This window comes from Magallana gigas, chromosome 8 (assembly GCF_963853765.1).
Source record: "Magallana gigas chromosome 8, xbMagGiga1.1, whole genome shotgun sequence".
Lineage (NCBI taxonomy): Eukaryota > Metazoa > Mollusca > Bivalvia > Ostreida > Ostreidae > Magallana > Magallana gigas.
The window spans coordinates 13,363,786-13,376,913 of NC_088860.1; the positions used below are offsets into that span (position 1 = coordinate 13,363,786).

General features: G+C 33.9%; 2 protein-coding genes across 2 annotated transcripts in view; one reads left to right on the forward strand and one right to left on the reverse strand.

The window, feature by feature from the left end:
• Positions 1 to 13,128, reverse strand: part of LOC105333767 (ribonuclease H2 subunit B) — a 122,653-nt gene that overhangs the window by 60,906 nt on the left and 48,619 nt on the right. The window lies entirely within an intron of this gene.
• On the forward strand, positions 4,614 to 12,500 carry LOC105319538 (monocarboxylate transporter 12). The gene is made up of 5 exons (XM_011417123.4): positions 4,614 to 5,060; positions 6,444 to 6,587; positions 9,644 to 9,790; positions 9,894 to 11,099; positions 11,199 to 12,500. The coding sequence occupies exons 1-5, from the start codon at positions 4,988 to 4,990 to the stop codon at positions 11,360 to 11,362; spliced, it is 1,734 nt and encodes a 577-aa protein (XP_011415425.3). The 5' UTR covers positions 4,614 to 4,987; the 3' UTR covers positions 11,363 to 12,500.

A 13,128-nucleotide genomic window follows, 5' to 3' on the forward strand; every position in this document is an offset into this window, starting at 1 on the left:
GAGTTTGAAATGCAACTTGCTTTTGTTTAAAATTAGAATAAATAAAACAATAATGAGTGACCTGTTTATGTTGAATACTATTACATGTAACCGCCTTTGTAAAACGGATAAAACTTTATTAGAATATTCTAGTAGTAGATTGGCTTGCGCTATCGAAGTTATTTAATTTATTAATGTTTCCATTTGGTGATTAACCTCAAATTAACTGAATATCTTTATTTAATTTAAGCCCGGTTTGCAATTGAAATTTTAGTTTAGATCATAGCTCATATATTGTACCGATTTATATGAAGCGCTTTATGTATGCGCGCCTTTCTTTCTCCTTTTGATCCTTTAAAAGAAAAAAAAAATCCGGGACCTTGCACGTGTTTTTATTTTTTGATAGTGGGTTACGAGAATGGCAAGTCAGATATGAATTTTAAAATATTTTAAAAAAATAAAGTTTTTTTTGCTTGGGGAATTCTCTCTGTTTAGTATCTGATCACGTAATTTATTTAAAAATGCAATAGATTAACTTATACAGGTACTAGAGATAATGATGCGCACAAAAGCTGTAAATTGTTCTTTACTAGTATTTCACGGGATTTACCTACTTTGTTACTTATTTTGATTGATTGATTATCAAGTGTGATAGATGCGTTGAACCACCCTAATCCGGTTTATGAATCAATCGTGTTTAAAGGTTTATATATATCTCAGAAGCTTTGCAATTTAGTTTTTAAAAAGAAATTGAGAAGAAATGCCCCACATATATGTACAAAAGTGTGGTATAATATTAAAGAAGTGCGTTTATACATTTGATCACAACAATATTATACAAATATTCCTAGCCGGTCAATATTTAAAAAAATATTGACCGGTCAATATTTTTCGGACGAGATAATATTACAGTTATTGACTATTCGTCTATATAGAGTTATATAGTGAGAATATACTACTGAATATAACAAACCAATATATTTGCTATAAAATATCTGGACCCCATTTTCTGGTATTGTTATTTTTTATCATAGGAAATACAATTTAATCCAAATAATACAGTGAATTTAGATTTTGGTAGAAAGAGTGATTGTCATCCAAAAGTTATCTTTGGCACTGATGGGCCTGCTATTGAAAAGGTTGAAACACTTTCTCATCTAGGTATAAAATTCCAGCAGGATGGTAGTCGGAGAACCCATATTCATTCTAAAGCTTACGATCGTTAATATATCTTAAGAATGTTGAAACGCATCCTTGAAAAGGATGCTTTGATAAACACTTACTTTGCCTTTGTTCGCCAAGTTCTTGAATACTCTGACATTGTATGGGGTAATTGTTCTGATAAAGATCCTAAACTACTTAAAGATATTCAAGTTGCAGTAGCTATAGAATCATTTCAGGATTAAGGTCAGATTCTTCAAAATTCTTGCTTTATGATGAACTTGGATGGGATACACTTGAAGTTCGACGTAAAATACATAAGCTTGTGTTATTTTATAAGAACGTTTATGGATTAGCACCTCAGTATTTAGTTGATCTGCTCGAACAATGTTTACTATCTCAAAATTGTCATCCTCTGCAGAATCAGGACAACGTTACATTGTATGCCCCCCAAGTAAAAACGACCTCTTACATGAGAAGTTTTTTACCCTCAACAATTAGACTCTGGAATGATCTCCCAGATGATATCCGTAGCCCTCCAACATTCTCATCATTTACACATGCCATAAAAATCATGTATTGTTCAAAGGCCAAGAAATATATGGTGTTCGAAAGGAAAATAAAATACACTGTCAACTTCGTAACTCAGCTAGTAACTTAAATATTGATTTATTCAATCAATTTTTGAATGACAACTCAAGTTGTGGTATATGTGGAAAAATTTTGAAATATTTCATCACTTTATTTTTGAATATCCAAAATAGTGTGATCAAAGACATTTGCTATAAACCTAAAATAAAGATTTCTTACGCCTGCAAATACCTTTTTTTTAAGATCAACTCATTCTTAATGGTGTCATTAGTCTTACATATGAATAAATTATTGCAGTCTTCAAATATGTACCCTAATTTATTAAATCTACAAAGAGATCCAAATAGTCCTTCTTGTTCAACTTATTGTCGTATACCAAAGAATAAAAATGTTTTATTTGTTTGTATTTTTTCCCTCTTGTTTATTATCATCATTACTAGTTACTACAAATTATATAGGCAATGCCTGCTACCCCATCTGTCTGTGTGATACATAATGAAATATTGTTTAAAGCAATATAAGCTGCAATTTCCATGTTGAATTTCTTTTTTAAGAAAATGTTTTTTTTCTACTAAAATGGCAAAAAATTTGTTAATTTTTATGCGGAAAGGCCGTTATGAAGCTTTATTTGGAGCAAAACTGAATAATTGTCATCCTGTACAAAAATTGATCTGCTATATATCTTTCTTCTGACAAATATTAATGATTTTTTCAAATCTTATTTATCATAAAAGTCTAAGTTACATGCAGATTTATCAAACTAGCAGGTTTTTCCAGCAAAATAAAATTCTAAAAAATACAACTAATACTGCTTTAAATTAAAATAAACAATTCACGCATTTCCTTCATAGGCAGTTCCGAGTTTTTTCTAGGTTTAGCGTCTATTCAAAAGTCACAAACCTATTTTTTTTAATAAAGATAGTAATAATCACAAATCAGCAGAAAAACCACACTTCTTTATTTTTAAGTACATAAATAAAATCTATTATCATTATTTGAACATTTTCTTTGGACTGTGGCGAAAATTAATGCATAAATATCCCAACCCCAGGCTTTAATGATAAAACAAACCAAATTCAAAATGTTCGTGCTATATTTTCAAATATGAAGAGTTCATATGATACATTATTTTTTGTGGTACATGCTTCAAAACTAATCCGTCCGCGGACGTTAAACATAGAAAAAATTTGGATTGGCCTTTCTATGGGAATGCCATGTTCTTGTAAATCATTGGATCCGCACCAGAACTGTTACATGTATGTACATGGACAGACCTCGGAACAGACTAAATCGGAAGGACGTGCATTTTTTATTCATTATCTGAATCTAAATAAGATCTTCATAATTATAAAGGTTTTAAAATTAAGAGTGCAAAGACATACAATAAGTGGCAAACATTGACAGTCACGGTAATATATCTAACTGTTTAATTGGAAAATCCTTTATCTATACTACTATATTAAAATTATAGACTCGAATTTTTGGGCTTTAATACCGAGAAATCGGAAGAGAACTGTCTTTTGTTTTCTATATTTTAAACATCATTGGTACTTGAAGATTACCAATTTGTTTTTATTTTTTCTCAAGCTTCGCTAATTAATAATCAACGAAAATTCCTTTAAAAAATCCGGAAATCCTTTATTTTTAAAAATTATATTTAATGTTATAAAATAAGATATAAGTGATTATTTGTTTTTTATCATAGTATGATTATCCTATGGATGGCGTGTTTTCATAATATACGAAGGTAGCATCAGTTAATTGTACCTGTGTTTTACTCGGAAACAATTACATGTATGTTGAATTTAGTTCATCTCGTTAAAACGGGTTGGCGGGAGAATTGGGTTAATATAGAGAACTTTTATGGGCACATTGCCTGTTAACTGTGTAGATGCTTATGCATAAATTGTTAGAAAGATACTTTGAACTAAGGGACACTGGATCTACATGTACATGCTATAAAGAGAAAAAAAACACATTTTTACAAAACCTAATGAATCTGAGTCGGATTCTGCTGAAAAAATTATAATGAATCCTATATAACTACATGTATGAATCATAGTCTAAGTATGACAAATTGGAGCAGATAGACAGATACTAGTTTTGACCTATATAAATGTGATACTAGTACTTACTAGTGTGACACAAGTACATAAAGGTTTATGGACCCTGTTTGGCTATGGTATAGATGTTTGTCATGTCTGACCCCACGCCTTTATCGTACCACATTTCATTTGCATGTATGCAGCACACGCTCAGGAAAAAAACCCCGATCATCATAAAGCGGTTATAATTGTTGTATCCGGATTTGGGGGGTTTTATTGGGTAATTGTTGATTGAGTTGTAAAATAAACAATGACAAAATCTTATATGAATTTGAAATAGGTTATAGGTGAAGTTTTCAAATTTGCCGTAAAAAAATAAATGGTATATATATTTTGTTATCTGACATAACGTCAGTAAATCGCCTAGCCTTGCATCAGGTAACAGCTTTGATTTTTTTTAAAAGCTTCATTTTGCACAAAAAAATATATGTGTATGTTGTACGATTCGTTAACCTTTGTTTAAGTTTGACCGAGGAGTGTCATTTTATAGATACTCCATGTAATTCAGGTCATCTTGAGGGTTACATGGGTTTCCATGGTATATTTCAAAGCATGGAGAATTATCAGATCGTGTACCCGCATATTGTATCTGCATAGTACCAAAGAAGGAAGGGGGAGGGCTGAATTAATGACAATTTTAATTAATGTCCGTAACCATTTGCTCTCTTGCTCTCGCTCTCTCTCTCTCTCTCTCTCTCTCTCTCGCTCTCTCTCTCTCTCTCTCTCTCTCTCTCTCTCTCTCTCTCTCTCTTTCTCCCACTCTCTCTGTAATTCCACACAGACACAAAATATCCTCTGTTTAGTTATTCAATGTAGATTGGCCATTTAAGAAAGCATTACCCGTGCAGCGTTTTAAATTCTCTAGCCTTTAAAGTCCTCTAGAAATGCTAATACTTCCTTACTGTTTAAAAAAATATGAAACAGCTGACGACGTAAGAATCTACTTTTTGTGTTTGACCCCGGCCGGGATAGCGGCAGTACCGGTGAGCCTGCCTGTATCTTCCGCCGTTGTTGACGGCTTGACAACGAAATCGACTGAATCTAGTTCTGTGATCAGTGTATAGTAAAGATGTGCCACGCAGCGCCTAGATTTGATAAGAATTGCCTCCATTATGTGACTTGTTCGTTCTAGAAAAAACTCATCCAAAGGAATGGGGTTGGAGGATGCAATCCACGCACCTGCCCACCCGGTTGACCAGGGCTGGGCATGGGTCATTTTGTCAGGTAAGAGCTTTCTTTTTGTGCATTGATTTTAACTTCCTTTGTATTAAAACGTCCCATGACCAGGGACATCGAATATTCCAGCTGATTTCTGATCGATTAATTTTCTCAATTAACCTATGCAGCTGTAGCGACTGATAGCTTGTTCATGGTGCCATGCTTGAATTCTTTCCGTGGGGAATAATCTGGAAAATATTGATTATGTCAATTCATACTTATAGTATATCCTTGATTATTTGTTGTAAAGCATGTTGAAATTTGGTAAAGAATCTTTATTAAGGCCACCAACCGTATCCTTTCCCTCTTTCCTTTCTATTCAATATATTCATAAAACTAGTTCAACAATAAAAACTATATAATTGTGTGTATGTATGTTCCACATGATGCGTTCGTTCAGGATGTGCATGGACTGATGTCAATATTTGTAAATGGCCTGGTTAGAACGGTTTGTGAAGTGTGTAGTTATACCGACATACACGGAACATAAACATCCTAAACATGTACATTTCATCTAAACATTACATCTCACTTCATGTAGGCTATATACATACAGGTCATTATGTGAAGTTTGCACCCATTTATTTTATTATCAAGATTTTTGTTAAAATTTAATAAACGAATAATTGTGGGTGGGGAGTTGAAAGTAGTCCGTGTCTAAGCTCATTCCCCAAACCCTACATCATTTCTTATTTTATTCATGTAAAAACGTGCGACGTCAAAACAAGGTTTTTAAACTTTTCATCCAGCGTATTATAACCACTACCTCAGTCGATGCTTTGATGTTTTACAGTGCGCAAAATTCCTTTCATTATTTACTAGAATTTTCTTGTTTCGCATTTTATTACGTATTTTGTTGACCTTGATCTGTTTTCATGATTATGCTCAAGGATTCGGTCGCAATTATTACGTGTTTAAGTTACACAGTGTTTCCCTTTACAGATTACGAAACATAACAATTAAATCATAAATGAGAGGTCGATTCTTTAACAAGTTAGAAAGTAGGTTTAAAGCACATTTTTATTCGCCCCAATCAAAATAAACTTCAAATCCTTGCGCCTTTGGAAATTTTGTGCCAAGAAATTTTGTTGTTAAAAATAACATCGTAATCGTTTAATTTCGTGGGCTCAATTTTCGCGGATTGTTAATATGTTTAAAAGATTCGCGATCGAGGACGTTATTTCGTAAATCCAATTTAATTAATAGATAAAGATATTAATTTATAACTATAATAGGATGTAATTAAATTACTGCGGATGAGTACCCACAAAATCCTTGAAGATTTAGTCACCAAGAATAAATAATGATTCTACAGTAAAATTATTCTATGTTTTTGTGTTACTAAATTAATTTATACTATTTTTATGTTTGATATTCTGTATATTCCAGCATCCCTCGGCGCCATGCTGATCTATGGAGGAATACACCGCGGGTTCGGGATTTTGTTTGTAGAATTCCGGAAGTCCTTTAATTCCTCCTCCGCCAGTATGTCTTTGGTGGTCAGCATCCAGATAGCGGTGATGAGTCTCGCTAGTAAGTTTAAGGCTTTCATTCATTTTCTGGTTATCTGATTACGAAAAAAGCATCCTTATCACCATAGAGATTACATACAGAGCTACTACTGGGTACTTCTATTTTAACGTCTCATCGAGAATATTTAATGGTTAATCTATTAACAGATTATGCTTCTCACTTCTATTTTAACGTCTCATCGAGAATATTTAATGGTTAGTCTATTAACAGATTAAGGCTCCTCGACACCCCGTGACTTATACTTTTTAGGACAGTACGTCACAACATGGCGATTTGTGAACCCATTGTAAACTTTTTCTATTTTACAACGATTAATAAGCTAGCAAGTTGTACAACTTATTTTTTGAATGTTTCTCGTTGGCACGGATGTAAGCGGGGGGGGGGGGTCATTAGAGTGGGAAGATGCCGGAGTACCCGGAGAGAACCCACGTGTCCAAGCGGGCGACCGCCATACCCTATCACATACAGCCACTGTCGATCACGGGGATCGAACTCGGGTGCGTTGTCCACTAAGCTACCCATTGTGAAACTGATTATGTCTTCAGCATGTGTTGTCTATCTCTCTAGCGCAATGGGTATTGCTTCAGTCTACGAACCTGCAGGTCCTGATTTTGATTACAGCAGGAACTTTTGTTTTTATAAACAACTTAACATTTTTACAAGTAGGTTTTCCCCAAATACATTCAATTAATTCTGTCATTTTGAAATGGAATGTATGCTTGAATCCCATATCTTTGATGAATATAAAAATCGGACTTTTATGTGAAACTTTTCCACGGGGTGTTGAGGGCCTTTAATAGGAATAGAAGAAAAAGTTAGTTTACCATAAAACTCAAGGGACAAATTGATTTAAACCAGACTTACATCTTGAAGAGACTTTTAAATTCCCATTTTGCAGGCTTACTTTTAGAGCGTTTCGATTTTTTTTAATAAAGATACATTTTTAATTTGATGGATTGCATTTCGGCCAGAATATATTAGTTTTTAGGCAAAACTACCTTTAAAAACTGAGATCAATCAAATTCAATCTAAAATGTATTTAAAGGTTCCACTTTTCGTGGCAAATGAATTTTAAGAAGGAAGTTTATTTAGTTAGGGTACAGGCTCATTCAGTATCAAAATTGATACTCAAGTCTGAGGAAAATATAACACAGACAATTATAATAACAGTACATGAATAAGAAATGTGGTGTTTGTAGGGGTGAAGGATTATCCGGACCCTCCCCTTTAAAAAACATTCGGAGAAGGTCAGGTCCTTCCACTATTTAACAAAAAGAAACGATGCTATATACATGCCTGACCAATTCATAACTAGTACATTGAATATGATGTAGTAATGCTACACAGTGTGTTGTACTACATCATACATGTATGTAATACATACATTAGATAATGGTTTTAAAACAATCATGGGCTTTTCTTTCAGAATCAATTCATATATGATCAGACCATTCATGTACATGAAATATATAATGAAAACCTTATTTAATACGCATTTGTAAAAATCCAATGACCTTGTCCATTAACGATGTCAGATTCTTAAACCTCAACTTCGTAATAGTTGACGAAAATAGGAAATTGTAATTAAACTATACAACTGATGCGCAGGCTGAAACAGCTGGTTTTGATTTAGAATAATGATGAAAGTTTTTATTTTATTTCATGCACACTACATTAACCATTTAATGAGCAAACAGTAAAACAAGTCAGGAATGTGTAGTAATTGCCTGCGGAATATTTACCCAGCAATGTCATCGATTGCATCAGGACAAACATCAGAAAAGAAACTCATAACAAAATAATATTTTGCATATTTTTCAGTTTTTGACATTGCATGTCTAATGCAGTTTCAACAGCTGTATCAGAGTGCAACATTAAACATTTTTTCTGTAATTGGGGTTGGGTTTGCAACATGCAAAACGATATTTTGATACTGTATTTTTATATGTTTTCTTTTTTATCAAGTATTGTCATAACAGAGTTGCTGATTTTTTTTTTAAATTTCATTTTCATAGGGAGTGGGACATAAATAGACCTAGGTTTTCAAAGAATATTTCACTGTGTACACCGATCTAAAAAAAAAAAACCCAACTACATTTAAAGTCGCTGCACCTGATGATCCGCCACTATTTAAAAGGGGAAGGTTACATAGCATATAACTCATCGAGAAATAAATAATTAGTAATATAGTATGTTTTGTTGTACATCGAAAATCTCTAGAACTTAAAAAAAACCTCTTAATTTCGAATTGCTATACAAAGCAAAGGCATTTTTGACCAACAAATATACACTTTGTCAAATCCGCACGGTTTAAAAATTAGGACCACATTGAGTTCGTACGAGTAACAGATTAGTGGGCTATGTTTTAGGACGCCATGAAATGACCTTGAACATTGGCATATTTTTCTTGTATCGATATTTAGTTCTGAAGTTTTGTTTCCTTTTCAGAGTCTGTAAAAAGAAGTCGGTACAAATCTAGAACGTAGATTCAATTGAACTGAAGTTTCCTTTGAATTCTGATTTTTCTTTAATCATTCCGTAAATTTTGTTCTAGATAATGACATATACTTTTCGGCAAAGTATTTAGATAAATACTTTTGTATTGTTACTTGTCGGCTTTTCAACTTGTTGACTGTATAGAACCAAGACCATTTCAGACCCAAAATTTTATATATAGCTTTTTGTCTTCCGGAGTTCCGATATTTTAGCACAGTATCATACATGTATACATGTAGGAGTTGGCGAGTACTATTACAACATTTTTTTCTATTGTTCCGATATTTTAGCACAGTGCTATAGACAAGCACGCGAGTACTATTACAATAATATTCTTTCTATTGTACCGATATTTTAGCACAGTGCTATAGACAAGCACGCGAATACTATTACAATAACATTCTTTCTTCTGTTCCGATATTTTAACACAGTGCCATATACGAGTACGCGAGTATCATTGCAATAACATTTTTTTCTTCTGTTCCGATATTTTAACACGTCTTGCCACGTACGAGTACGCGAATACCGGTATCATTCAATGACATTTTTTCTATTTACAGGCTTGTTGTTTTTGACTGCTGGGATGAAGTACTTCAGCAGCCGACAATGTGTCATCTTTGGCGGGTTCTTTGTTACTATATCCCTCATCCTCAGTAGTTTTGCCCAGAGCGTTCTTCATTTGATTTTCACTCACAGTGTTCTTATGGGTAATTCCTTGTCAATAGATTTTATCAATTTCATGTCCAATCGAACCATAACGTACTTATTAATATGTTTCTGTACTTATTAATATGTTTCTGTTCTTTGCAGGAATTGGACTTGCTGCCGTGCTTGGTCCGTCTTTGATAATCACGGGTCAGTACTTTGACGTACGTAGAGGGATCGCCAATGGCATACACACGGGTTCCGCTAGTTTTGGGGCTCTCGTGTTGGCGCCGGCTATTACTTACTGTATAGACAACTTTCTTTTAAAAGGAGCATTGCTGATTTTAGCCGGCTTAGCTTTTCACATTGTTCCAGCAGGAATGTTACTCCGTCCCCCGCAACTGTACGAAAAATGGGCTCAACGGAGAAGGCAAGACGAGATACCCAATATCGATTCAGCACAGACTGTACTTATAATTGAAAAGCCCGAAAATGAGCTCCTGAATGGCGCATCAGTCGCCATCGTTCCGAAAGAAGCTCATGATATGGATGACGTTTGTCCATCTTCGGACCGCGCTTTGTTATTTGCATCCGCGAAACCAAAAGACGCACTAAGTGTGCATAGCTATGACATGCCAAGAATCTCAAACGGGACACACTTTTATTCTAATAGCAATATTTTTGATCATAGGTTGGGTTTGAAGGAAAAGATCTATGGTAGTGCGGATATGATAATGGTTGTACAGTATGGTAGAGGATCGACACATAGTTTGGTCAACGGCAGAAAATCTAATAGTCTGTTTCTAAATGGAACACATCCGAGTAACTCGTTGTCGAACGGATTTGCAGACCACGAGATTCAAAACCCCACAGCAGAGATTCGTGAAAAGACTGCTAATATGCGCAATTTCTTCAATATTTCTATCTTTAAAAATACTTCGTATTTGTTTTTCGCAATAGGATTTACAATGGGAGTTCCGGTGGTTATCACCGTAGTGTACCTCCCGGATGTTGCAAAGGATTGTGGGATACCCAGTGACGACGCCGCTCTCTTGGTGTCCATCTATATGGTAGGGGAGATAATCGGGCGCTGTGGGAGCGGATTTTTCTCAGGGAAATGGATTCACCGCCAGGTTGTAATTGCCTGGGGCTTGTTGCTTGCGGGTTTAGCTCAAAATCTCGTCCGATTTTTCCAGTCCTTTTGGTACCTTGCTATATTTGCCGTCGCGAATGGAGTGTTTGGTGGACCTATACACGGGCTGTATGCTTCCGTGGTGGCTGACGTTCTGGGCATTGAGAACCTACGTAGTGGATTATGCGTGTTACAGTTGTCTCAGGGAATCATATGGAGTGCCATCTTACCTTTAACAGGTGCGCACCCTTTCAGTCATTCACCTTTCTAGATGTATCTTCACGCCAGACAATACAAGAATATGGTATCAAGTTTCAATGTTTGCTCTATTTTTTCAGGTTATCTTCGGGACGTTTCTGGAGATTACTTTCTGACTTACCACTTCGTTGGGACTTTGACGATGTGTGCCTCTCTCGTTTTATTTGTCAGTCATTATAAGGTCAAAGATGTGTCCGAGGCCGTAATAGAAATAGATGTAGAGGAAGAAAAAGAAAGGTCTTAAATTGGTTTAAAATGTTGGATTAAAAGGAAGTAGCTTCCGGGATTTTACAACAAGGAAACTTTTTTGTTCAAATAATTCATAGTAATGCTGTCTAGAAATATTTTTTTTAGAAAAATGTTTGTATAGAGTTTTGTTTTACAACTTAATTATTATACATGTTTCCTTTCCTAGCAAATGGTCACGATTTTATTTCGTATTTTATTTTTTTCCCATTTTTTTCATTAGTAGTCATGATTTGATTTCGTGATTTTGTTTCATTTATTCATTTTTACAATGCCTAATTTAAACATTTTTTATCATTAACTATATCCTTATGTTCCAAGCGTGATAGAAGCATTGAAAATACCGGTATTAAAAATAGAAAAATGAAATTTAAAATATTTCAGATCGAAGCTCAATCAAGCCCCCTCCAATGTAGTTACGTTTTGTACCAAAACAACGTGTTCAATTTTAATGCAACGTACGTCAACATTTGTGTTTGTTATAAAAATGTACTATTTGTTTAGAGTAACCTTGTTTTTGTATCAGTCGATCCATGTATGAGTTGAGTAATTGTAATGATAATTATGTTTCAATATCACTGTCTAGTGTTCTTTGTAAATTGCAAATATATCTTATTTCCGTGCCTGTAGTCATAAAGTTCAATTTTAATGTTGTTGTGTTAGTAATTTAGGCTACATGTAACTTTATGTTCACGATAAGTGCGGAATCTATATATTTTTCCATTACATATACTTTTTAAAAATAGCTTGTGTGTTCGTCAATTTTAATGTTTATGTAAATTGATTATGATGGACTGTAAAATTTATGTGAATATACTCTGAAAAACATACATGCAATCTACATGTGATAGAATATTCGACGGACTTTTATAATACCATTGTCGAACAATAAGAACTTTTCATTTTGATATGAAGGCTCGTTTACACGTATATTTTCCTTTATACTCCAATCACACATTTGAAAATTACGTATGTACATGTACTTTCTATCAATTTTTTCCTCAAATTGAACAAGATCTCAGTTGTTTTGAAGATCTCTGTATATTTGCATATTTTTTGTTTTCATTTTCTTTTTATTGTAAACGTTTTTATTTTACACAAATAAATTATGCACAATCGAACGTTATATAACTATTTTACACGAAGTTTTATTTTAAATTGTGCTTTGGCTATCATGGTTCCGTCTCAAGACAGAAATCAAAAGGTAAAGTACACAGGAGATTAATTATGAATAAATTTGAAGATGGGGGAATAAGATGGCACAAATGCCCATTCGGTTTAGTAGTGAAATACAATTTTAAATTTATTTTTCCCCAATTAAATCTATTCAAATATATTATAATACAACTTTGCAAAAGCAAAATTTCTAACTATAGTCAGTTTTTAATATATTTAACAAAAAATAAGAAAAAGAAATATTGTCGGAAATTTTGGTGGTATCGAACCCGTAACATAAAAACCCGTGATATATACGGTTAGCTTATGCCAGGTACTCTAACCACTGAGCCATTTCAGACACAACAAAGGCGGCTTTTTAAATATTATGTGTGACTAAGGTCACGATTTACCGGACTTGTATTATTTTTTCAATACGTTCAGTTGTTGGGATACAAAATGATATTTTTAATGTATAGTGGGTCATCTCTCCACGTTTTTGTTGATTGAAATCGGTTTGTTTTCCATTAGACCTTAATTAGACTATGAGAAAAATATGGAGCACAGACCCACTCTATAAAAGAAAATGCCCTGAAGTTCTAAAAAGTG